The 26,876-nt window shown below is 40.1% G+C and overlaps 1 protein-coding gene across 6 annotated transcripts in view; it reads left to right on the plus strand.

Moving 5' to 3' along the window:
- Ank2 (ankyrin 2) overlaps positions 1-26,876 on the plus strand; it is a 562,994-nt gene that overhangs the window by 369,040 nt on the left and 167,078 nt on the right. For all 6 annotated transcript variants that reach the window (XM_087897600.1, XM_087897602.1, XM_087897603.1 and 3 more), the window contains exon 2: positions 17,622-17,723. In XM_087897600.1, coding sequence (XP_087753726.1) covers positions 17,622-17,723 — 102 coding nt within the window. The remainder of the gene's footprint in view (positions 1-17,621; positions 17,724-26,876) is intronic.

Below are 26,876 nucleotides of genomic sequence, written 5' to 3' on the forward strand. Positions count from 1 at the left end.
GCAAAGAGCAGAAGGTACAAAGTAGAAGTGGCTCAAGTCTTCAGACTCTCAAAGCCCACACGCAAATGCTTTCCCCAACAAGGCCACACCCCCTAAACTTTCCAACAGACCACTAGTTGGGAATCAAGCCAGGGAATACATGAGCCTATGGGGAGCACTCTTATTCAAACCTCCATAGCCTTTTTAGGAGTAAAAGATGATCAACAATTTTCGTTAATAATGTGAATATTTTACAAATTTGTTCAGGAAAGTATTCTGTGTGATTAGTTCTTCTCAAAAATGGCTTATGGTGATGTGGGATGTCCTTCTGTATATGTGTTGCTTTTATTGGTTGATAAATAAAACTGTTTGGGCCAAGGGCCTAGCAGAGTAAAGCCAGGTGGGAAATCAGAACAGAGAGAGAGAGAGAGAGAGAGAGAGAGAGAGAGAGAGAGAGAGAAGCTGAGTCAGGGAGATGCCATGTAGCTGCAGTGAAGAAGGACACCAGAACCTTATCAGTAGGCCACAGCCTCATGACAATACTCAGATTAATAGAAATGGGTCAATTTAAGATGTAAGAGCTAGTGAGAAATATGCCTAAGATATTGGCTAAACAGTGTTGTAATTAATATAGTTTCTGTGTAATTATTAAGGCCTGGGCGACTGGGAAACGAATAAGTAGTCGTTGTTTACATTATGGAGGTTAAGTGTAGTAGTGCATGCATTTAATATCAGCTCTTGAGAGGCCGAGGCAGGCTGATCTCTGTGAGACTGAGGCCAGCAGGGTTGATAGAGTGAGTTCCAGGACAGCTAGGGTTACATAGTGAGGCCCTGTTTCAATCAAAGAAAACAAAACAGAACAAAACAAAATGGCATATGGCATTTAACTTCTTGTGCTTCGTTACAGGATGATTTTTTTTGATGATTGCTAATGGCTTAGTTGATAAAGCCTATTTGGCATTGTGTAATAAGTACACAGCATGAAAGGTCTAACTAGTCTATAAAGGTAGCTCTTCTCAAAGTGTATTCAATGAATAACATATCTGAAAATCACCTGTGGTGTTTTAGACTGGCAGAACCTTTGAAGACCTCCTCAAGATGAATCTCAGGTGGTAGCCAGGAATATATGTTTAACCCGATTAAGCATGATCTCTAAGAAGCTCGTAAGTGAATTCACAAGTTAATTCTGGCAGGATAACTACTGTGTTGAAAGTGGGGTGGATTGATTTTCCTGAAGAGACAGACTGGGTGTGTACTGTCGGCACAAGGACACAAGAATGTTAATAGGCCTTTCTTGTCGAACTTGTTGGCAACACTCTATCGGTAATTAAAGAAGCCAAGGCCACACGGCCTATGTAGGAACAGAGGATGCTCCACCACTGCACCCCTGTGGGTTTGTGCATCCCCTTAACAACCAGAAAGGTTCTGTGCTGTACTGCAGAGGAGTTTGAAACCACGGCACTTAGAAGACATTTAAGTCCCACTCTCCAAAGCAACTCATTTCATGCATACTTACAGAGAGAAGTCCCTTTATTTGTGCTTTGACCTTGTCAGCTGTCCCCAGAAGTACAGGCACAGAGGCACCAAAGGGGTTATGAAATGTGTTTCCAACCTTTCAAAATTAGAATTTGACTCCACTGTCGGGCATTTTGAATAACAAGATTTTTCAGAAATGCCCGTTATTCCCTCTGAGTTGAAGTCCAGTCCGTTATCGTGGCTGCATTCCATACTTCTTCTCAAAAAGTCACACGGCACATGAGAGATGATTAACAAATATCTCTGGCCTCATTAGAAGTTCTTTGCACATCAACTGTTAAAAGCAAAACCATGGACGTATTAGAGTTAGCAGTTTGTTCCAGCAAAAGACAGCTGATGAATCAACCCTGAGCCAGGCCTGGAAGGAAGACCAGACAGGCAGGAAGTATGGACAGAAAAAGGAGGTCATGTATGGAAATGGCTACAGCTCTGCCTTGGTCTTGTTTGAGTCGGATGGGAGGAGCCTTTTGCTCTTCTGGTCATGGTTGGATGAGCTAGTGATCTGAGATGGTAAGGCTCAGCTGCCATTTGGTCTGGACTTGGCAATTGCTCCAAGAATATACTGTGAATTAGGCTTTTATCTGGGGGTTACAATAGGTTCCAGCTTGCTACAGAGAGACTCATGGTAGAGAGTTCTCAGACAACTTCTGGGCAAAATGTACTTTATTTAATATAAATAATATGAAACAAAATATTCAGTATTCCACATATATGTTTATATGTGTGTGTGTGAGAAAATAGATATTTTTATACAACACATTCTGAATAGGCTTTTCCCTCTACCAACTTCTCCCAGTTCCTCCCCACCTTCCCACCCATCCAAATCCATACTCTTTCTTCCTTCTATAATTAGAAAATAAATGGGAACCTAAAAATAATAATAAAATAAAAACATCAACAAACCTGTATATGATCAAGCAAACAACAAATTGAAGAAAGAACCAAAAGCATAGGAAACACATACAGTTACAGAGACACACAGAAACGCCATAAGAAGACACAATTGGAAAACCATAATATATAAACAGGAGATCTATAAGGTTTAAAAAAAACCATACAAAGCATTATGAGACAAAAAACTTCTACAACTACCATTTATTCTGCTTTGTGTTGGCTATCTACTGCTAGGCAGCTGTGAGTTTCTGTATTTATTCCTACCTACTGCAAGAGGAAGCTTCTCTGATGGTGTGAAGCTGAGTGAGACACGAAGCCATGAATATAGTAGAATGTTATTAGGAGTCATTTTATTGCTATGTTCCAATTAGCAATAGGTTTCCTGCTAGATCTGTGTAACCTGTCTAGTTTAGGTCTTGGCTCACTCTAGCAGTGTTGGGTATGGGTTCTATCTCATGGAGCGAACCTTCAATTCAATCAGATGGTGGATGGTTTCTTCCACAAATTTTGTGCCACTGTTACACCAATGTACCTTCCATGCACGCACATGAGGATTTGTAGCTGTGTTGCTGTTTATCTTTTTCTCCTGGTAGTGTGCAGGACAGCTTCCAGAAAGACTAGTCAGTAAGGGTGAAGGTCCTATGTAGTCATCAGCTCAACTTCTCTGTGTTCAATGAGTTATGCAGGTGTCTTCAGCAGTAGAGTCTTGCCATCAGTTTGTGGAGCGCAACCAAGAGCTTTGTAAATAGCTTAGATTGTTTGTGAGTTTCCAGGCTCCTTCGGCCCACAACTTGGTTAGGTATAGCCCATTCCTGACACTGAAGGTTTCATTTGGTGGCGAGAGACGTTCAGTTGGGGCACCATCTCTTCTGTTATTTGGCAGTTCTAGTTAGATCACCTTCATTTATGCATATTATTATTATTATTGTTATTATTATTATTATTAGTTTTTCTGAGACAGGGTTTATCTGTATAACCATCCTGGCTATCCTACAATTGCTTTGTAAACCAGTCTGGTTTTGAACTCATAGAGATCCATCTGCCTCTGCCTCCCAAGTGCTGGAATTAAAGGGTGCACCATCACTGCCTAGCCATATATGTCTATGTTTTAAGAAGCTTCTACTTTAGTAAGTTTCCATATGAGCTTCTCAATTTTTCCTTAGTTTTAGCTGTCTCTTCACATATTCCCTCCCTTACCCGCTCTTCCCATTCCCATTTCTATTTGATTCTCCATTCCATATATTTTCAAATTGTCTGTATAATTTATTTTATTTGCTTGTAAGATTTGATCCTGAGTCAATGCATTACAAGATAATAAATATCGAATTCCATTAAGTCCATTCCTTCTCTCCCTCTCTCCTTTCCTTACTGCCTCCTTTCCTCCTTTTAGTCCTCCCTTCCTTCCTCCATTTCTCTCTCCCTCGCTTCTCTTCCTTCCTCCCCTTTGTACAGACATACATTAAAGAGCTAATCTTGGCTTTGGTGATGCTTAAGGAATGACACAGCAGTCCAGATGTGCATGCCAATCGCAGTTCTCATTTTTGCATATTATTCATTCAATTACAGCTGTGTGCCAGAACCCAGCCGTGAGCATTGCTCAGCCAAGTTGTTAGTGTGCTCACCTATTTTGTGTCTAAGAACTTGATCTGTTATTGAGACTATATCTATTCTCCATAGGATCACAAGGTGACCTAGAGGTGGAAAATAGGAAGAGAAAAGTAAAAATCAAAGAATTCTAAAAACATGAGATGTGGGAATGTGTGTAGGACACCATATTAATTACCGATTATTGATTCTTGGTTATCCCTGGATTCTGTTCTGGTACACTGTATAGAATTAAACAAGTATAAATTTTCATAACTCTTCACAAAAGCTTTGTGAATCTTGTTCTAAACCATAGTTTCATGGTTCTCTACTACACTAGAACCACATTCTTAAGGACTGACATATACTAACTACATTAGTTCTCACAGTTCCCCCGCCCCCCATAAACCAAGTGAGGATTATTGGAACTTGGTGACTTGCTTAAGTCACAAAGTTCATGGAAAGTGACAGAACCAGAATTAGGAAAGCAGTTCTCAGCATGTTCTGCTGCTGTGCTGACCTTCTAAGCAAAGAGTGATGGAAGAAGGAAGATGTGGGAGAAAGCAGATCACATGTTGTAAGCTTGTGGGTGCTGGAAAGTTCTACCCATTTGAAAAATTGCATGTCTGTAACTCACCCCCTCTCCACACACATATAATTAAGAGTTAAAGAAATAAAAATGAGAAAAAAATTCATCTAGAAGAAAATAGAGAAATGTTTTACTGATTTCAGGCCTCAAAAATATAAAAGTAATAAAAACCAAACTCCCATAGAAGTAGAAGTTTACACTTTGTACTTTATGTAACAAACAGATTAATTTGGTTGGTTATAAAAAAGACAACAACAGAATTTTACAATGTCTCTGTAAATATTTTCAAAACAAAAGGCATTTTAAACTCTAAGGAAACACACACAAAATCAAAGAAGCCACATGTAGTTGACAGTAAATTTATGACTAAGTTTCCAAATGTTCCAGAAATGAGAAGCCATGTCAGATCACAAGACTGTAATGTCAGTGGGGCAAGGCAATGTGAGTTGGTTCTGAGGTTGCCTTTCTTAGGAGGAGCTCAAGGCCGGCCAGAAATGTGCACGTTCCCTAGCCCTTGAAGTCACTGTCGCGTTATTAGGTTGTCAGGAGGCTACAGTCAAGCAGAGCAAGAAAGTTATGAGGGGCTTTTAGTCATAAAATTGTTTCAAATAATAAAAGTCAATGAGAGTAGCTAGTTATGTATAAATGTTTGCAGAAAGCTAAAAATCATAATTTGTCTGTAATACATTTGTAAGATTTAGAATATGTTCCAACCCTTTTACACAGGAGATACTTATTTGGTAAAGTTATTTTTTTAAAAGTAAAAGATGGAATGTTATCACCCCAAATTTGTGAAAACATTTGTGAACACATATAGAATACGTCTATAGAAAATCCGCAAAAAGAATATATGAAAATATAAATTGTTAAAATTAGGTCATAGATTATTGTGACTCTAGTCATTTTTTTAAAAATTCAGTTTTTAAATGTTCTATGAGCCGTGTGTGTATGTATGTGCATATATTTATAATTATCTACCCTCTTTGAGATATGGGAGATTACTAAATGCAAACGTGAGTGAAATAACTTTGTTACTATGTTTCACACATTCTTTTAAGAATAAGCCTTTAACTATTTCCTTATGTTTGTAACAAGCCATTGCATTTAATGTTACCATTATGTAGACTTTCTATCAGTGTGGAGGAATGACTAACAGAAATACATTTTTACTTTGTAGCAAGAAAAGGAAATTTACTCCTATCGTTTCTTGAAAGTGTGGCCAACCTTTAAGTAGCAGGTGGAGTGGTTAATTAAGAACAGTTGAGAGAGGTTCTGGACGCTCTGGAAGCAGCCCCACTCAGGAAAACACTTCTGCGTGTGCACTAGAAATTCTGCTGCCACTGAAACAGAGGACTAAACGGCACCTTTGAAGCCACCAATGCAACACAGTTGGGAAGGGGTTTTCTTTCCAGGGTAGCAGTGATAATTGTGATGGTGACATTCTAGGTCTATGTGTTGAACATAGCACACAGTAGCATTCTGAGATAAGGCAATCGGGTCCTTTGGATTTCCAGCTCTTGGGTTAGCGCTTAGCCTCATCCCCCCCCAAAAAAAGAAAAAGCAAAAAAGGAAATATTTTTATTCTGGATACAGATGAAATTGCTGACTCTGCCCCAAGACGAGAAAGGGAATCGGGCACCAGAGGATCAAAATGAACGCTGAGCCAGGCAATGTGATGGTAGCCACCTGTTCCCCAGTCAACAGATGATTAATGGTCAGAACTTATGCAGGGATCTGGGGATGGTGGTGATGAATGGCGGTCCCTCCAGCAAGACTGGGTTTACTCTCAGTTCTATCACTGTTTACCCCCAAGCCACAGGCAAGTGGCACAATTCCACCGAGCCTGGGCTTCTTCCCTTGAGAAGCTTATGAGGATTAAATAAGATTATGAATGTATTTGCCATGTAGTGAGACTAGCTGTTCACGTTGTAGTGCAGGGTACTAGAAAGAAATGCATGGGTGTGTATTGCTTATTCCGTCAAGGCGCTGAGAATCTAGTGGCACAGCCCAAGCATGCACACTAAACAGGTTGCGTCTTAAGTCTTAGGGATAGATAAAGGACTATAGGGAAGACAGACTTCTATCAGGATGTTATATTTTTGGAGAAAATAGTTAACATTAACAAATCACTAAGACTGCATCTATATCTATATATCTGTATCTGCACACACCCACACAGTCTTGTAAAATGATTAAACATGATTGCTCAATTTGGTGTTTGGCGAGTGTTACCTTAAAACAAGTTCAGTCCATAAAACACATTGTAATTAATTCTCATTCTTATGCTTAAAATTGAAACCACAGAAAGAAGGCATGGGCCATGATAAATCTTACTAATGCTAGTGATGACTTAATGGTTGTATTGGTGAGGAAACACAGTTAGAAAACAATGCATACCATTGGTGGGGAAACTTAGAAAATACAAGTGGCTCATGCCTAGCGGCACAGGCCTAAGAGACCCTGTGTCTTCACCAGGTCACGTTTCCCATGGTGGTTTCCCCTTTTACACGCCACCAGCCAGAAATGACAGCATTGTGGTACTCTCTCTGCGAAGTTCTCAGTATCTCTTACTTTTACAAATTACTGGGACAGAGCGGATCTGCTATCTTGTTCTCCATCCGTGCTCAGTCATGAAAGTGTTGGTATGCCAACTAAGTCAAATTTGGCCTCGAGTGTAGGTTTTGCTTGTTACTAGTTGTGAACAAGTACCCCTCCCCCAACCTTCTGAAACTTTAGGGGTTTTTACTGAGATGCAGCAGAATTAGCTTTGTAGTATAAGCTAAATGCTAAAGGGGGAAGCTGAAAGCTTTGTGAGTTTACGATACTGGATTTTTGAAGCCTCTTACCCATTGCATGTGTTACATATTGTCATTTATCAAACACATTCTTTTCTAAACCAATTTCCCATTTTATCCTTTACACTTTGGGTGTAAGATTACATGCTCCCCCTTTCCAGCATAGAGTGAAATTTAAATTGTACAAGCCATTTCTGACAATTGAAATTTATGGCACAGGGGTTAAGTTTGGAAAGTCAGCAGGCTCCACCCCATAAGGAGGAAGTGGTATCTCAGTTATGTCGTGGCTTCACGGGGAAATGACAGCTGTGGCATCTCAGTGTGCTCTGAGTTCTCAGTTTCACGGGTACACGTGCACACAGTCACGTGGAGAATTTCTGATCTGTCAATCAGAACTTTCAGCCTCTCCTATAGGTATGGGCAGGTCATCTGCGGTCTCTTTTAGAGGCAGCGAAGCGAGCCCTTTGTTATTCCTATCACACTGCACCTGCCAGTTCTGTGCCAGCCATGATTTCACCCAACATTCTCGGAAACCTGAATCAAATACAATATTGTTGTCCCTATTTTTATGTATGTGAAAATCCGGATCATTACGAGGATGGATCCTCTCGCTTCTTCATTTAGCCTCGAACATGTAACCATCTGACACAGAGTACATGCTTTGGAAATAGTCAACTATTGACAAAATAACTTGATATTAATGACTAGTTATCTTTAACCATTTGTTCTTGAAATACTTACTTGATTAACTTAATTTCTTTGTTTCTAAATGGGATACTTTTGTTTTCCAATGTGTGTACACTTAGATTGGTACAACTATGAATCCTGTCAGGAATTTTATACACCTTAACTTAGTGAGTCACATTGGGGAATAGTTCTGTTTTCATATGGTACACATGTATGTGATTTTCTCTTTTTGCTTTAAACTTAGCGTTAGATTGCTTTATACTAGAGTAATGTAGTTAAGGTAAAGAAACTGATGGAAAGGAATTTTATATGTTTAATTTACCATAACTCTGGCATACTAGGATTCTGGTTTTGTCTTCATTGTTTGTATTCAGCATCCATGTGGACTGTAGTATGTAAATATGTATATTACAAGTATTTGAATATTTGCATATATACAAAAATATTTGAGAGCCATTCATCCTCCTGTAAAGCTCACATGCTTTGGAAAATGGGATAAATGAATATGTTTCCAACAACTAAATGAACATTAGAAAGATGGGCTCTTGACATTTTATAGAAGTAATGAATTTAATAACAGTTCCACGATTGGGATTAGAGACAAATGCTTTCTAATAAACAGCATAATTATTATACTGAAACTTCAGACACCTAATGATTAGAAAGACTTAAAATAGTCCAGAATTCCAAATATTGCATGAACAATTTGTGAGTCCATTATTCCCAGAAAATAAAATATTGTTATGGGACAAGAAATGATATTATAAAAATAATGAATTTGAGTTTTTATGTTATACTATATAACATAAACTATAATGTAGATATTAATACTGTCAAAGATTAAAATTTGAGTTTGGAATTTTGTTTTGAATCCTATAATTATGATGAGTGATTGTTCAGCTGCAATTAAGTGATACCCTCAAGAAAAAGCAATCTCACTCTAATTATAAGGCAGATTCCCGGGTGTTTTAAATGGAGATCTCAGTCTGTTTATATGTCCGTGTCCGTCTCATTGGGGTCACACGAAACCATGAGCCTAAGGAAATGTATTGCAATGGAAAAGTTTATGCAGGTTCTTTTAAAATGGTGGAGATAATGTCAGGGAAGTCACTGGGCGACTTTTCCTTCAAGACTTGATGCTTGGTTCAACCTTGAATAATTCAATGTGAAAAGAGCAATCTAGGTTAGACTGAGCTGTGTGTCGGCACGGTCGGCACCACAAAGCCTCTCTGACTGATGGATGTTTGCTTTGGAGCAGATGGTCTCTAAAACCAGAGAGTAATCAGACCAATGGGGATCAAAATCACATTGCCTGTCTCAAGGGGGCGGTAGTGAATTAACTCTGCAGGATGGCTAGCACAATAAAACATCCATGAAAGATATTTTCACTTGGATTGGGTCTGTTTCTTTCATATCATGAGACTTGTAAAACACGTAAAGGGAGATAAAGCTTAGTTTAGGTCCATTTAGCCTCATCTTTAAGTATTGCGTTGGGGTAAATGTTAATGTCTTGCCTGGGAAATATGCTGTAATATCTTAACCCGCTGATTAGTCAGGGAACGGAAAGCATTTCATTCGCACGTATCTTAAATTGTCAAGCAGACTGTCGTAATGTGACTCTGTCTTTATCCCTGACCAAGAGCTGTTAGAGGTGATTATTATTCATCTACAAAACCAATGATGAACATCCAAAAGGGAATTCCTTTGGATTTGTATACATTTGTAGACATTTCGCGGAAGTTGAATGGACACTTTTATGCAATCACTCAATGCATGTTGGGTTGATGCTGGTAAAAACTTTCTTAGCAAAGATTCCTGGCTGATTAGAAATTAGGAGCATGATTAAGGATAGGATTTTTACATATATAATTTCGTGGGCTGCTGATATAGCTCAGCTGATAGCTTGGCTCACATGCAAGGAGTAATGAGGATTAGTCTCAGAATCACATAAACCAAGTGAGGTGGCCCAGGCTTATGACTCCAGCCATCCAGGAGTGGCTTTTTTTTTTTTTTTTTTTTTTTTTTGGCTACATAATAGGTTCAAAGCGTGGAGTACATAAGATCCTAAAACAAAAGAAAAAGACACATTCCCTTATTGTCCAAAGAATATCAACAGAAGACCCTTAGTTGATGTCTGAGGGCTGTTTAGACTTCAACAGAATGTAGACGTGTTAATGAACTTTCAGCACAGGGGCAAGAGGGGTGGCTCAGTGGGGCAGGCCAACCCCTTTTTCCACAACAGGGTCTCACTATGTAGCCATGGCCCACCTGGATCTTGCTATGTAAACCAGGTGAGCATCGAACTCACAGAAGTGTACGTGCCTCTGCCTCCTCAGTGCTGGGACTACAGACGAGTGCCCCACATCTGGCTGTTTGCTGCTCTTGCATGGAACCTGTGTTCAGTTCCCTGCACCCACGTGGTAACTCACAGTTGTTGGAAAATCCAGTAGCAGGGGCTCTAATGCCCGTTTCTACCCTCTGTGGGCACCAGGAACACCTGTGCTGCAAATGCATACATGTAGGCAAACAATTACACCTGAAATAAAAAGAAATCTTACAATTTTTTTTCCGCCTGGATGTGGAAGCATATGCTTTTAATATTGAGGCCAGTCTTGTCTATATAGTGAATTCCAGGACAACCAACCAAGGCTACACAAGGAGAAACTGTCTAAACGACGAAAAAAAAAGAAAGAGAGGCAGAAAGGAAGAAAGAAAGGAGAAAAAGAAAGAGATAAAGAAAGGAAAGACGAAAAAATCCAAATATGAAGCTCATGTTTTTATAGTGTTGGTACATGAAGAACAGATCTTTGTGTTATTTTAACTCTTGAAACTGTTAGAGAGTATTATAAGAAACCCATGACATTCAATTTAGGACTTGTATATTTTACTTGTCTTTACACAGCATTTTGAGTTCAGTCAAAACTTTCGAGTGTTGCATAAGGAGTCAAACGTGAATGTTACATATTTTGATCACGCCCAGTTTCTAAAAACATTTAACATAGCAGCTTTATCTGGTGATAATCTTTGTGCAAATGTATGCCTACTTAAGGAAAATCATTCTGGTATTAAGAAGAGAGTGTGTGGAAGCCTCCCTGACGGAGAGATATTCTGTGTTCTTTGTACCCATATACCTCAGAGTGTCCCCATGTGCTCTGTTTTGGTAACAACCTTCTGACTTAAAGGAGACCATGTGTGCACATCTGTAATGTGATTTCTTTTTGTTCTTTTGCATTCAACATTTTCCCTTCAGGAAAAGCCACAGATTACAGGACAATCAGCAGGTTTCTTCTGTGCCTATAACCAGACTGTGTGCTCTTACATCCTCCCTGCATTCTAGGAAGTGTGTTTTTTGATCAGAAATTGATACCAGCATGGGCCTGGAGAGACAATTTGGTGGTCAAGACTACTTACTACTCTTTCCGAGGCCCCACATTGAGTTCCCAGTGCCCACATGGTAGCTCACAAGTGTCTGTAACTCCTCTGGGGAATCTGATGCCTCTTCTGACTTCACCTATGAGGACTCCTACGTGTTTGTGGTACACTCCCATGCACCCAGACACATATAAACATAAAATAAAACAAGTATGTTTAAAAACCAAGATCATACAATTCATTACTGATTAAATGGGAGTTTTAGCTGACCCTGTTTCTAAACAGAGATCTAAGAACCTACAACATGAATCCTAAGTGTACAGCTCATTTTCTCACTGTTCACATTGTTATCTCCCCACCCCCCAGTATATTTCACTAAGTCTTCTTGACTTTGTGTTGCCATTGACCCCAGGGTTGCCTGGTAAATGACTGTGTTCCTACTAAGCTAGAATGATTTCCCAAATCAGTAAACGAAATTTCACAGGGTTTAAACAGCATGACTTCCTTCAGTTGGCACAGACTTGCGTGTGGGGTGGTGGGATGTATCCCTACGGGAGATGGGAGGGGGATGGGTGTTCTTTGTCCTTCTGTTAAGGCTCAAGACTGCCACCTGAGTCCCACTTTTATGCCAGTCTCTGTCAGTCTTAAGTAATGGATTTATTCATTTTCAAGTATAAGGGACCATTTATGATCCCCAGTGTTATTTCAGTGTTAATTGAATATTAAAACCACGAAACGCAGTAAGCTCTATGGTAACTTGGATTTCGGGCAAAAGCCTGAGCTCCTGCACCCCTAGGCCTAGGCACCTGCCCTTCTATGCTAACCAGGCAAGTAAGAGCAAAAGCAGACAGAGGTATTTCATCAGTACTCGAGTATAGGAAAAATTAGTGATCCAAGTTCATCTTCAAGGTACTAACACTTGTTTCTTATTTAATTCGGGGTCGTATTGGGGTGAGACGTCACGTAACTAAGCAGGGCTGGTCAAGTCACCATCCCACTGATCACTTTTTTGGTTCTAGTTGGCTCAAAAGCTGTCATCGTTGTTGCTTGAGGAGATCCATTCTGATCCTGCACTTTCTGATTCTGGGCACTTTTTTGTCATATCAGATCATTGCCCTCTTCTGGAGGTTCCAGCCAGGCAGGTTTGGCTGTTCCTGGAACTCAAGGTGCCTATTGATTTAGGGTACTTGCTTACAGCTGTGTCCAGCTGGGAAGTGGGCAAGGCAGGTTGAACAGAGAATGAATATCCTACCTGTCAAGCAGGAGTTTCACCCCAAGCAGCTTCTAAGTCGAAGTTGAAATTGAGAATGGTTTCTCAAAGGGTTTCTTCTGCCCTTGCTGCTAAGTTTGTGCAAGTTGACCCTACAGAGGTGATGTCGGCCTCAATGTCGGTGCACACTTTCTGTTGTATTTCCAACTCTTTCAGTTTGTCAGGTTCCCCCCGACTATCCTGCTTTGTCTCAGGACCAGACTGTCAGAGTGTTCTCTCTCTGTATCATAGCAAAACTTTTTACATAGAACACACACACACACACACACACACACACACACACACTGAATATAAGTGAATAAATAAATAAATAAATAAACAAACACAAAATCAAAACCAAAAACATCCACGCACGCCTCCTGGACTTCTCTTGTTAAACACTGATTTAGAAGCACAAATATCAAATAATACAGTTGTGCTCTGTCATAGGAGAGCCAGTGACATGACTTGTAGCATGCTTTATTTTCCTTGTTAGTTTAGTATTGAAATAATCTAATAATAAGTGAAATTATTCTTAAAACTGGGTAGTCATGGGCTCCAAACCTTTGGTGGAGCATTCCTTTTGGATAGAATCAGCCTTGGGAACATACATTCTTCCTCATGCTCATGCTGGGTGCAAGAAAAATCCTATTTTGCTGATGCTCAGAAACAAAAATGGAACTGTGTCAAGACAAATTGGAGAGGAAGCTTTTCTTTTTTGGCTGGAGATGTCCCAGGAGAGTTGCAAAGCGGGTGCACTTAATCATAACCATATGCTGCTTATTAAAATATCCAGGCAGAACTGAACATTTGACTTCCTTCCCGGGAGTGGAGCTTGACAGGCTGAAGTACAGTTGGTTGTAGGGTGTAAGGGTCCTAGGGACAGACTCAAAGTAGCAGAGGAGAAAGAGGGGTTAGTCCCTGGTGTATCTAGACCTTCTCCCAAAGGAGCTGCCATTGCTTCCTTTATCCTTTATTGAGCTTTGATGTAAGAATGTTCCTGACTGAATAAAGTAAACAGTTTTGAAAGTTTGCTTTCTTAAAAAAAAAAAAGTTTGTTTTCTTCATGCTCATCCTTGACTTAAAAACTCTACTTTTTTTCATAAGCGATGGGACAGACAGACTGACAAAAATCCCCTTTCCCTCCCTTCCCCTCCTGTCTTCTCCTCCCCTTTCTTCTCTCTCTCTCTCTCTCTCTCTCTCTCTCTCTCTCTCTGTCTCTCTGTGTGTTTGAGTCCTCTTTTATCTCCTTATTGATTAAAGGTAACCATGCTCCTGTTGTCAAAGGCTGTTTTGTCAAGAACTGTAATCACAGCTTGACCTCATTGTAGGACACAGTGTATTGATGTGTATTTGTCAATGTCATGCAAGCAAGAGAATACATATTTCTGTGTAAGGGTATGCATTTGGACTTCAGAATAGTGCTCTTTTTCTACACACAAATTTTGGAAGTTTATTTTAATTCTGTCCTGGTAATTCATGTTTGTTTGTTTTTTTTCCAGGACAGGGTTTCTCTGAAATCTATGCTCTTAAACCATATGATAATAACCGTTTCATTTAATGCATTTCCTTCCTCACTTGGGGAAAACTAAGTTCTTCAGTGGGGTGGAAGGAGAATCTCCTATGTATTAAACTGCCTTACAGGTTCCTGGCAGAGTGGCACAAATGTTACATGTAACACTACCAATAGTCTTTGCTAAAATTTCACGGTTTTGCTCTAAGTCTTGAACTTGTATCCATTTTTAAAAATTTAATTGGGAAAAGATACAACCAGTTAAGAACACTTGATACTCTGTAACAAAAAAAAGCACCTGTCAACTGCCCATTTTTAAGAGAAGTTTGGCAGAGGTCCTTGTGGACTTCCTGGTGTTCGCTGTTGTCTTCAACAGCTCCTGCCCTGATGTCCTGTGCTTTCGGGTTGGCCTCTCCCTCTGCTCCTCTGCCCGGGCTTGTTCACCGCATTGATTGCTTGTTTCTCTAAAAGCAGAAAGCCACTCCATCTTTTGCTGTGTGGGAGCCCCGGAGACACGTAGAGACATGTAACAGATGTCTCCGAAAAATAAAAGATTAATTTGTATTTATGTATACATGTGTATTTGTGTGAGTATATGCCCTGTGTGTGTGGGTGCACACAAAGGCCAGAATAGGGTACGGGGTACCTGGGAACTGGAGTCACGGTTGTGTGTTGCTGAATGCGGGTGTTGGGCACCAGACATCGTCTTCTGGAAGAACAGAGCCCTCTCTCCAGCCCGCTTGACTCCCTTTTACTGCCGTGAAAACGTTCCCACTTTCCCCCTCATTTGCAAATGAAGGAGTTTCTGGGGCTTTCTCACCTAGATCTTGAGGTTTTGCTAGTTGCAAATAGCACTAGGTGAAGCCAGGAAGCATTTCCTGTGCAGCACTTACATAATAAATGGCAGGATTTGCAGAGCACTTGCAGACCAAGGTCGTGTGTGGTCCCGCTAAAGTGGGGACTCTGTACTGTTTTCTACTTCAGAAATTTGCATAGTTAGGAATGGAATAGCAGAGAACGTTTCTGACTCTGAGTCTGATAAATGTGAAATAAATCTCGAATCTTTCCCCACCCCTGAGAAATCCTGTGATCTAAGAAACTTTCTAGACCTCTTCCCTCGTAATGATATACCATTCTTCACAGTCTTACTATGAATCTTGATTATTCAATGCATATGGCTCTGTTAGCTCTTTTCTTGGCCCACAGTAAACACTCGGTAAATATTACCTACAATTATTTGCTTCTTGCACAAATTGCATTTCCTTTGCTCAGATTTTAGTATAATTTATACTGAACCTAATTTGGAAAATTTTTATTTACATAATGGTACTTTTAGAGTTTACATGAGGGACTCCATGTTATTTTATTTTCGTTGATTTATAGCAAAAAATAAGATTTATTGTGTGCTCTTCATAGTGCCGTGTGTCACATCAAGTTTTACTTAAGTGCTGTAGCAAGAAACTCAGAGGGGGAAACCCCGTAGGAGTTTTTAACATTAGCTAAAAACAGCAAAATAATTTCATAGAAGAAGCATTTTGAAGTGAGTCATAATTCAGTCCCTGCATTGCAGATGGACTCAGGGCACTCTGCCATGGGCATGACTTTCAGGAAGGATGTAGGATGAGACATCCTGGGAAGGAGAAGCGAGGCATCCTGGGAAGGAGAACGTTCCCACACTAGTCACACCGTGAGGCATCTCCAAAGAAACAGAACATGGATTCTGGGTGTCTGGATTTTGGCCATGCTGTTCCCCCTTTAAGCATATGGCTGGCTTGGAAACCTGTAACCCATATAAACTCAGACTGATGTGAGATCATTCAGTTCTTGGGTTTTCAGGGTTCCTGAGTGTAAATCACTTAGCAATGTGCAAGCGATCATGTATTTGAAACTCCCTGAGGAAATGTTCCCATTTCTACTACCTGCCCATCATCACAAATTTAAAAAACAGCTTTGACAAAGTGTGCCAATAATCCCTGCCAAGCGTCGTCTTCTTTGGGGGAAGGAGGCTATGCATTTTGCTAAGGGGAAAGTTGTTAAAGCTGAAAGAAAACAGAAGTTATCAAACTCAGCGCTCACATCCAAATGTGTGAATTACATCCCTGTTCAGGCCCCTTTTCTCCTAGGTCAGATATCATACCACAAGAAATTTATAATAGTTATATAAATGTCTTTAACCTTGACAAAAGTTTTTTGTCATTATTATGTTAAGGTTTAAAAGTCAGAATATTTATCCAAGCCTGGGGCAATGGCTGTAGTTCTGCCTTTGGAACAGACCTCTAGACTTTTCACGAGGCAAATACAGCTGATTTTCCCAGGACCAGCTTTGCAGCGACTGTGGGAAGATGAAACACTGAAAACAAAAGTCTCCATCCAGAGAGCTATCATCTTTACCAGGACGGTTCAGTCTGGTATTATGTCAGCTGGTTTACATTTAACAGTGTTTTCCCCAAATCACTAGGAGGACAAAATTTGCATCAGCCCAGTCCACACCTGCCAACTGATGCTTTCCTCCCCTGCAAAGCTCCTTATTCTCCCAACGTGAGGCTGGATGGCTGGAGCGACCCCGACACAGTGTCCTTCCGCTGAGTCATCTGGAATCTAACAGTAGAGAGAGAGAGAGGACCCCGAGCAGCTTTGCTGCATCTAGTTTTAAATTTCTTGGTTTCCCCTCAGGCTCTGTATCCGTTCACTCAAAACCCAATGAGAAAACAAATGAACAGGGGCTGTGGAGATAGCCCAGTGCATAAAGCACGTGCCACACTAGCTGAGGACCAGAACTAGGATCCCCAGAACGCACATAAAGATCTTAGCGGGCATGATGGGAATCCCAGTACTGGGGAGGCGGAGACAGAGGAACCCAGGGCAAGCAGGCTCGGTGGATTAAGTCATTGGTGAGCTCTCAGGTCAGTGGCCAGACCCTTCCTCCATAAGGAACGTAGAACATAGGATGGTGATGGAGCAAGACACCTCACATCAAATCCAGGCCTCCATGATCACACATTTTCGTGCACACCTGTTCACATGGCCACCCATACACATGTAAACATCCTTGCACGCAACACTCAAGCATGGAAAAAAATAATATATTTTTTTTTAGATGCAGTGGAATTTAGTGGAATTTTGCATAGTGTAGATTCATCCTTGAATTGGTTGAAGGTTTGGAATGAAGCAGTAATGGTCATTTTCATTTTAACAGTTCCTTTGTATTCTTGTATGTGCAGAGTGTGTTTCCTGTCTATGTCAACGTCCACAAACCACGGTGTGGTTGCTGCCCCATGCTGTGAATGGTAGCTCAGTGCCCGAAAGCTGGCACTGAAACGTTGCTCAGCCAAAGCTTGTCCGACGTGCACTGTCAGCACTTCCTGTAGCTGGTGCATTTGATGTTCGGCTTGATTCACGAAAGGCCTTTTCTTTCTCTTCCAGTCTGACAGCAATGCCAGCTTCCTCCGTGCCGCCAGAGCAGGCAACCTGGACAAAGTTGTGGAGTATCTAAAGGGGGGCATCGACATCAACACCTGCAACCAGGTAAGCGCGAGGGACGGGCTTTGGTCCGTGAATCAGGAAGCACCCAAGATCCAGGCAGAGTCTCAGAGCATGGGACTTTTTTCTGTCCATATTGATTTACTGAGGTATCAGGAAGTTGATCTTGATGCAAGCCAATTTTTACCAATTTCCCAGCTTTTGAAGTGTCAGGGTTAGCTTTTAGAATTGCTATTACTAGTGAAGTATAGAAAAAAATAAATAAATTCAGTATCAGTATTTTCCTCTGACATGTGAACCTCCTGATCTGGTATAGAGGTTAGTCAAGAATGATGTATTATAACTTGTTCAAGTTCATCCTCAGCTACACAGTGAGGTCAAGGCCAGCCTGGGCTACCTACATAAGACAGTGTCTCAAACAAACAAAAGTCACACAACAAAAATCTTAAAACAACGCCAGTTTAGAAATATGGTTACTTCTGAGGACTGGAAAATTGCTATATTAATAGTCAAGTGTTTGGATTATTAATTAGGGATAAAATTATTTATTTTTGAAATTATTTTCCCCGAAGAGTACTGATATTTTCTTGACATTTTGATGAAGGTTTTTGTACCATCAGTTAAAGTGTCTAGGAGACCCCACTAATCCTATGGTTTGTAAATGTTGTTGGTGGTGGTGGCGTTTTTGTTGTTGTTGTTGTTCGTGGTGGTGGTGGTGATGTGTGTGTGTGTGTGTGTGTGTGTGTGTACGTGTGTGTGTGTGTGTGTGAGAGAGAGAGAGAGAGAGAGAGAGAGAGAGAGAGAGAGTAAGATGAAAAGCTAAGTATGAATATCATGTTTATGTGAGGTCATTTTCAGTTTTTGATTTCAAATGACCCAGGAGTGCTTGGATGCTGTTGCTCCGTCCTCCTATGCATTTGGCCCACTTTTCTTAAATCTCTGGACACAAGCTTCCTAAGCTATGGCTTGTGACCCATGAGGGACTATAGACGTGAATGTGCTGTCACAAAAAGTTCGTAACAAGAAAAGGCTTTGGGAGTCAATTGAAATCAAATGATAACGAACCCAAGCTGTTTCTCTCACGCGTTCTCTACACCGCGATAAAGCTTCTAAGGCTTCGCTTCACCCCTGGTCCTAGATGCGCAGCATGAGCACTTTGGCCTATGCAGCAGCCACAGCCTGCAACATCGTAGAACATATGCGAAGTTTTCTTCTCATAAAGTAATATAATAGTTTAATTATAAAAAGAAGACTTTAACTATTTCCCTACCACCATCTCTTCAGCATGCTAGTGTCAAACTAGTATGTCTCTGGATTATATTGTGTTAGAATGTTTGGTTTTTAAAATTGCTATATGAATCCCTGACCTTAGTTTCATTTTTACAAAAAAAGCATTAAAAGAATTTTTGGCCTGTGTTTAGGGACAGAATTTTCAATGGTTTCAGAAATAATACCAAACGTTTTTCTCCAATGTTCCAATATGTACTCATGTGAGATGGCGTGGTCAGAACTGGCGACTGTAAAATCAGAGTACTTTCCAGGTGGGGGTGGAACATGGGAGGCAGAGGCAGGTGCTCTACAAAGCAAGTTCCAAGGACAGCCATGGCCAAACAGAGAAGCCCCGCCCACCACAAACCAGATAGATAGACAGACAGACCAACAGATAGACAGATAGAATCAGAGTATCTAAAGATCTTCGTGTTATCAAATATTCAGCCAAGATTTAACTTTCATGTAAAAATAAACAAGCACATCTGTCTCAGTGGGCACAGATGTGTCTTCACCTTTAGTAAATGGTAAAATACAAAACTGCCTTAAAATAAAGTCTTCTATTGCTTCATTATTAGGAAATGCTTGATTTATATACCTACTTTATATTTCTGTACATACTCAGAGTTCCATGAAAATTACTTGAGTAGAAAGGGGTCAAAAGTGTAAGAAGGTTAAGAAGTCTTGCTCTATACTACTGAAATCAGTAAATCTCTCGAATACTTTCCTAAATGCAGCCTGGTTATTTATCACCCTGAATCATTATCTTCCTAAATTCCTATCTAGTCATTTCTTCCCCAATTGTGTTACTAAAACATTTTGGAGAGCCCAGTGGGAGTGTCCACATGTTACATTCAGGTGTCCTCTAGTGGGTCTTCATCCTGTTAGTGAAGGAACTCGGGAGCAGGCTCCAACAACATCTCCTGGACACTTTGATTACAGTTACAACAAAACTCAGGGAGGCAAGCTGTAAATTCAGCTGTCAGGAGGAAGGTATTCAGGGAGAGAGAGAGAGAGAGAGAGAGAGAGAGAGAGAGAGAGAGAGAGGGGCGATCTGGCATGGACATCAGCCACATGGTGGGCAGGCAGGGGACATGAAAAGGAAGAGACATTTGGAGAAAGAGAGAAGCCCAAAGCATTTGGAGAAAGCATCCCCAGGAAAAAGAAACACACACACACACACGCACACACACACACACACACACACACACACACACACACACACAGGAAAAGCTACGGTCTTTCTTTCTTTCTTTCTTTCTTTCTTTCTTTCTTTCTTTCTTCCTTCCTTCCTTCCTTCTTCCCTTCCTTTCTTCCTTCCTTCCTTCCTTCCTTCCTCCTCTTCTTCTTCCTCCTCCTCCTCCTCCTCTTCTTCTTCTTTGAGTAATTCAGAAAAATGGGAATACCTACAAGGTTGTATGGATGGGGATTCTGGGAAGGAATAGCACATTTTTTTTTTTTTGGAAAAGATTATATTCCTCCTGTCTCTTCCTGTCTCTGTAGCCTGGCTTAAAGAAGTTTTTGCTTTCCTGAGGACTGGCTCCTTGGCTGGTACTTGATTAACTCTTAAGGAACAAGACAATTCCATATCTCTGCACAGAGCTAGATTCCTTCCTGTACTATACCACTATGTCAAACCACAGCCAGCTCTTTACATAGGTCAGTACTGGCCCATATCCAGTGAGCATCTGCAGAGTGTTTTACTGCAGGCCTCCATGTCCAGACTCACTTTCCCTCCTGTATCTTCATGGTCACATAGCAAGGTGATCACAAAACCCTCAAGTATTCAGCTGTGTCTTACCTATTCCTGAAGTCATTTTATGTTATGTTGCTGTTCTAAAAGAAAAGCCTATTTGTGGCCCTTCTCCATTCATAAATTTCCCATGACTGAAACACTCACAAGTGTAGGGCTGCTGTGTTACCATCAGCCAGAGGTAACTTCTCTTTTCCTTTTGAGACTCACTGGCAGGAGAAACATTGTCACTGGGGGTAGGAGTTCTCATCCTTTAGGGATATGTCTCTTATTACACAGAAGTACAGAGACTTATCTGCTTTTGCAGATACCATAGGGGATAGTAAGAATTTAAAACCCTTGCACTGTATGATCCTGGGCCACCTGCTGGGGTAGTGGGTTTTTTTTTTTTTTTGAGCAGTCCAGAAGGACTAGGAGTAGGCAACACCCACCCCAAGATCCCAAGCAGGCCAATGCGACTTCCCCAAGGTCTGTTGCTCTTGAACCAGCCTACACAAACAGGCTTCCATCATTGCCCTTTATGTCCACTGCGATGCATTTAGTGAGAAGATCTGGCACCTGCAGCATGTGACACTCAGCCACCGTATTTGCTGTGGATCAGAACGTCCTGTGTTCAGATCCAGGAGACCTGGAGCTTCTGCCAACATCATGATATAGCAATAGAATAGCTATGACTTGTAGGTGAGAAATGTTGCCACTGAGCCATGGAATGAGATCACATAGTGTTCTCTCTGTGTATAAATGGAGTAAGACTGCTTCAGATGTATCTACCCTCCATTGCATTTTCCATTAAGAATAACTTCATCTGATAGGCTTCTATTATTCTTTGGAACAAATAATTTAAATTTAAAGTACATGAATTATATTAAGAAGGAAAATCCAAGCTCCCACATGTATATATGTACACATACACATATTTACTCAAGAAAATGTCTAACAATTTGAATTTGAAATGTTCTCTAATTTTGACATGTTACCTTAGGTTCATTAATAAGTTAAATACACTCAAATTTTAATATCAATTAATTTGCCTTCTAAGTTGGCAGTATATTAATAGATAGAAAATGTGATTATTAGTTCATTAGAAAATGTGATTATTAGTTCATTTAGGTAAATATTAAATAAACATTTCATGAGCCAAAAGTAGCATTAAGTAAACTGAACCTAACCTATTTCAGACCAACCTCAGGTCATCTTAAAGGAATTAATTATGTGACAGATCAAAGGTCATCAATTTTATTTTATAGGTGCCATTTTAGGAGGGAGACCTCTCTCAATAGTAAATACTCTATCCATGAGTGATTTTAATAAGCCTAACTTCTTGAGCGCATCTGAAAACTTTTAACCAGTCTTGCTTGTATGTTCTTGTAGCCCCCTGTTCTCTAATGTCTCACCTTAAGAGAATATTTATTTCTGTGAGATGTGTCGTACACCACAGGTTCAAAGTCAAGTTCTCTGAATTTTGGGAAATGACTTCAGTTCGGAAGGTGGCAATTCTCTAACCTCTCACCTGTGCTAACAGCAAATTCAGTGCTTCTCTTCCAGGGTTGCAATGAGAGTTCAGCTATGAGATATGAAACTTGAAACATGATTTTCTAGGGTCCCTACAATCTAATTCCAACTACTGTGCATCATCAATGAAGAATCAAAACTCATAACGGACTTCCAGCACACTAAGAGATTGATTCTCTCAAATAACTCAGATTTATAACTCTAATCAAACGTTGCTGCCTGCTGTAGATCCCTTTCATTATTGTCATTATTCAGAAATGCACGTTAATTAGAAGCTGGAGAGTCAATATGAGTAATATCAGTTAAGTAGTGACTGTATCAAGGTTTGTGCTATGAGTTTTTATGTGATGTTTTATCAATCAGCTGAGATAAAACCTCATGAGATGTGGGGTAAGCCTGAGTTTACTGATGCAGAAAATGAATTCATGATGGCCAGGTGATATTCTTTGGGTGATGCACATCTGTTTGTCGTGCCCAAGTTTTAGCTACTGCAGGGCATCTTGAGTCGATATTTGAGCTGCCTTTCACAATGTACACTATTAATAACTTACCATTATTAAAAGATTATTTATTAATTCCAGGCTAATATAACAGATAAAGGAACTCCTAAATCAAAGAAAACCATCAGCAGAAATTCTACCATAGTTACTAAGAATTCTACTAAAATTAAAATAAAATGTAAAACTGAAAATAACTTCCAAATACATATGTGGATGAAAGTGGCAGTTATTGAAGCCAAGTTATCCTATCTCTAATTAGGTGACATTTACATAGTATGGTATAGGGACCAAGAGAAGAAAGCATATTTTGTGTTTGTCTTCTAAGCCAGGGTTTCCAGGGAGCATGGTGACATACAGTGTAAGAGCCGGGGCTCTCTGTCCCTTTTGTATTTCTCAATGAAAGGTAATTTGGGCTGTACCAGCTTTCCAAAACTATCACATGTGTTGGCACGCTAAGGGTCCTTAAACTGAAATTAGGATCAGATTTTTAAAAAATAGAATTGGCTTTCTAACTATCATGTGAACTTTGAAGTTTAATTAAAAGTATACCTGAGTTTGAAATAGCTTAGAGGAATCAGAGAGTTGGGGGCTGAGATTTGTCATGAGTATGAACTTAAAGGACATGGAGGAAATTAACAAACTTGGCATGAGAAAATACCCAAAATGTCAAGTTTTCATTTTTTTCTTAATGATTGTAATTATGGCCATTAACTTGCTTTCTTTAAAAGATTAGACTAGAATTTATTTCCCTTGCTAGCTTTTCTCTGTTAAGGTAACAAGTAACCATAACATTCACTCCATGATTGAAGCTCGTGAATGTTTCCTTTAAAAAATGTATTTTGTAATTGTGTCTGCACTGATTTTATACTGTTTAAATCGTGGTGAAAAGAAACTAACATTTTTAGCCAATTTACATGTCAATAAAAGCCCCAGAATGTTTAGATACTTTTACACACATTGTCAAATTTATTTATCTCACTACAGTGTCCTCACAATAAAGGGCTATTGCTTGGCACCCCTTAAATGTAATCTTACATATTACACTAACGATCAACAGTTTTTGAGATATCTTCATTTGGTGTTTTTAATCTTTGCCACAAACTTTTAGCAGTAAAGATACAAACTTTACTGTTTAACTCCCATGTTTCCTTTTCCCAAAGTATAGGCCAATCTTAAAACTTCATGTTAAGCCAATATTGATGTTTTGAGCATGACAAGCCTTCAGCAATAAGCCGATACATTCAACAATAGCATTAGCAAATGGGACTCTGACTTGTTTTAGAAGTCAAGTTAAAAAGGAGGGTACCCAGAATCCATTTTCTCATTTTTTTTTCAGGCTAAAGGACCTTGGGAAAGCTCCCTCTTTATGTTTGAATTTGCTTACCCTCACTGTTCATAACCAGCTGAAGTCAGGGTTGTAGATAACTTGAAGGAATGATTGAGAAATTCCTAGTGTAATAAACACTCCATGGATATAATTGAACATGTCAGTCTACAATAGATTAGGGCAGTCATCTCATATTGATTCTTAACCTTCCTGTTGGCAGAAGCAGTACTATTTTCATAGTTAGGGCAGAATCTTAAGTGACATGTCCATGGTCTGTGCCATCAGAGAGGAAAGATTATACTTAAGTGTAATTTGGTAACAGTTGCTACTTATCTGGGTTGTGTTAAACTAAAATGTTTTTCTGCAACTAAAATGTTTCTCACAAATGCCATTTGGATTTATCTGGTGTGGCCCTGTCTTTAAAAATGCCAAGAACAGTAATACTAGTTTGGGTCTTAATAAGGGCAATAAAAATGGATAAAAATAATTAAATTCATAGAATTAGAACAAGAGAATATGTTACCATTTTATAAATAGTTAAATTAGACATAAATATATTTGTAAAACATAGCTAAATATCAATATGATTGTCAGAGTTTGCTTTCTGTTGCTGTGATAAAACACCAAGACCAAAAATAGCGTGGGGATTAAAGGGTTTATTTGGCTTACACATCTGAATCTCTACATCGTGAAGGGAAGCCAGGGCAGGAACTCAAGGCAGGAATAACCTGGAGGTAGGAAGTGAGGCAGAGGCCATGAAGGAAGACTTCTTATTGGCATGTTCCACATGGCTCATTTGGTTTGCCTTCTTAGAAAACACAGGACCTCTGCCCAAAGATGGGACACTCACATTGGGCTGAGCCTTCACAATCAATCATTAATCAAGGAAATGTCCACAGGCTTGCCTACAGATCAATATGATGGGGGCATTCTCTCAGTTGAAATTCCCTCTTCCTAGATGACCCTAGCTTGTACCAAGTTAACAAAACCCAACCAGTGTTTATTGCTGATACCTCATTTACTAGAAGCAAAAGCTTCCTGCCTTATATTAGATGATTTCAACTCAAATTCAAATTAAATATGGTCTTTCTAATCTCTTGAATTCCAGCATTGATATTTATTCAGTGGTAAGCAATTCTAGGAGACATTCATTAAGTACTCGTCCCCAGCACTGAAAGGTTTTGGCTGTATTTGTACCTCCCAGAACTGAGAAAGAGGGTTGAAATGTGATGACTCTTTCATTTTGGAAAGGCAGGGGTGACCTTATTCAAATTATTTCTGTGGCTGTGCTCTTAAGTACTGTCTGCATGATTTAGATTGGAACAGAATACTTTATATTCTGGGAATTCTCTTGAGTCCTCTCTTCCTGTGACCAAAGGACATGGATTGTAATGCTTGATTTCCCGGCAGCCACCCGTCTCCTTAACTTGCTTCGGCTATCCTAACCACAGCATTCTTGTATTCCAATCTGATGTCGGGCACAGCACTTGTTCATCTGTTTATTCAAACAAATTTTTGGTGCGGAGGATGCAGTAGTCGGAGGGAAGCAAGACCTCTGCTGTCTTGTAGTTTACAATCTGAACCCTCAAATGAGGAAGACAAGAGCAAGGAAGTTAGCAAGATATATAGTGTTGCAGTTTGAATGAGAATAGCTTCCATAGGCTCAAATATTTGACTACTCAGTCCCAAGTTGGTAGAACTGTTTGGGAAGGACCGGGAGGTGTGGCCTTACTGGAGGAAGTATGCCACCTGGACAGGGTTTGTGATATCAAGAATTGCTCCATTCCCAGGGTGTCGTCTCTCTGCCATCTCTTTATGGATGGTGGAGTGATCTCTCAGCAGTTCCTGGTCACATGCTTTACTCTGTCATCACTGAAACCTGCAGAAACCATAAGCCCAAGTAAATGACTTCTTTTACACTTTGCCTTGGTCATGGTGTTTTTTTTCACAGCAGTAGGAAGGTACTAATACACAGGGAAAAAGGAAAAGCAGTAGATCACTGGGTGTGCTGGGCCGTACCTTTAATCTCAGCACTCAGGAGACAGAGGCACGTGAAAATCTGTGAATTCAGAGCCAACTAGAAAGAAATAACAAAATCCATATTGGAAAAAAAAGGAAAAGAAAAGAAAAACAAAAGCAGCAAAAGGCATGGACAAGAAACATACAGTAGGAAAGGAGAGAATGGGTAGAGAGTAGTGTGTCATGGCTGACAAGAATACTCAGCAGAGCTGAACGTGAAGCCATGCATTATTCTCAAGGAACATGTTTTACAATTCTTGAAGAGAGAGCCCACAGAATATGGTGATGTGTCCTGTGATCAGCAGGGAGGTCAGCCTGCCTGAAATAGAATGAGGGAGAAGAACAGCAGGAGGTTGAGAAAAGCAGAAGGCTACAGCAGCAAATGTTTGTAGGTTAGTTTAAGAAATAATCTTGGCTTTGATTCCAAATAAGAAAAGTGACTCGAGAAATTTTAGGAAAGATGTGATAGAAACTGACTTATCTGAGGTCTGGTAGTAGCACCCAGACAGAAGGAAGCAAGGACAGCCTAGGGAAAGGTCTTAAATTGCTTTAGGTGAGCAATGAGTTGTTTCACACTAGGGTTACAGACAGAAGTGGTGACCTTGTTTGTATGGGGAAGCCAGGTGTGGCCTGATCATAGAGACAGCACAGAGGTCACTAATCTGCTAAGCACATCCATCCCCAACCTTCTCAGCAGAAAACGAGTCAAACATCTATTCCTCTGAAGAGACGATGGTGCATGCTTAACATTCCTGGTTTCACTGGTGCTCATCTGTAAGCACAAGGACCTTGTGCCCTCCATTCGGATGGATTTGATA

Source organism: Myodes glareolus, chromosome 17 (assembly GCF_982192425.1).
Source record: "Myodes glareolus chromosome 17, mMyoGla1.1, whole genome shotgun sequence".
NCBI classification, from domain to species: domain Eukaryota; kingdom Metazoa; phylum Chordata; class Mammalia; order Rodentia; family Cricetidae; genus Myodes; species Myodes glareolus.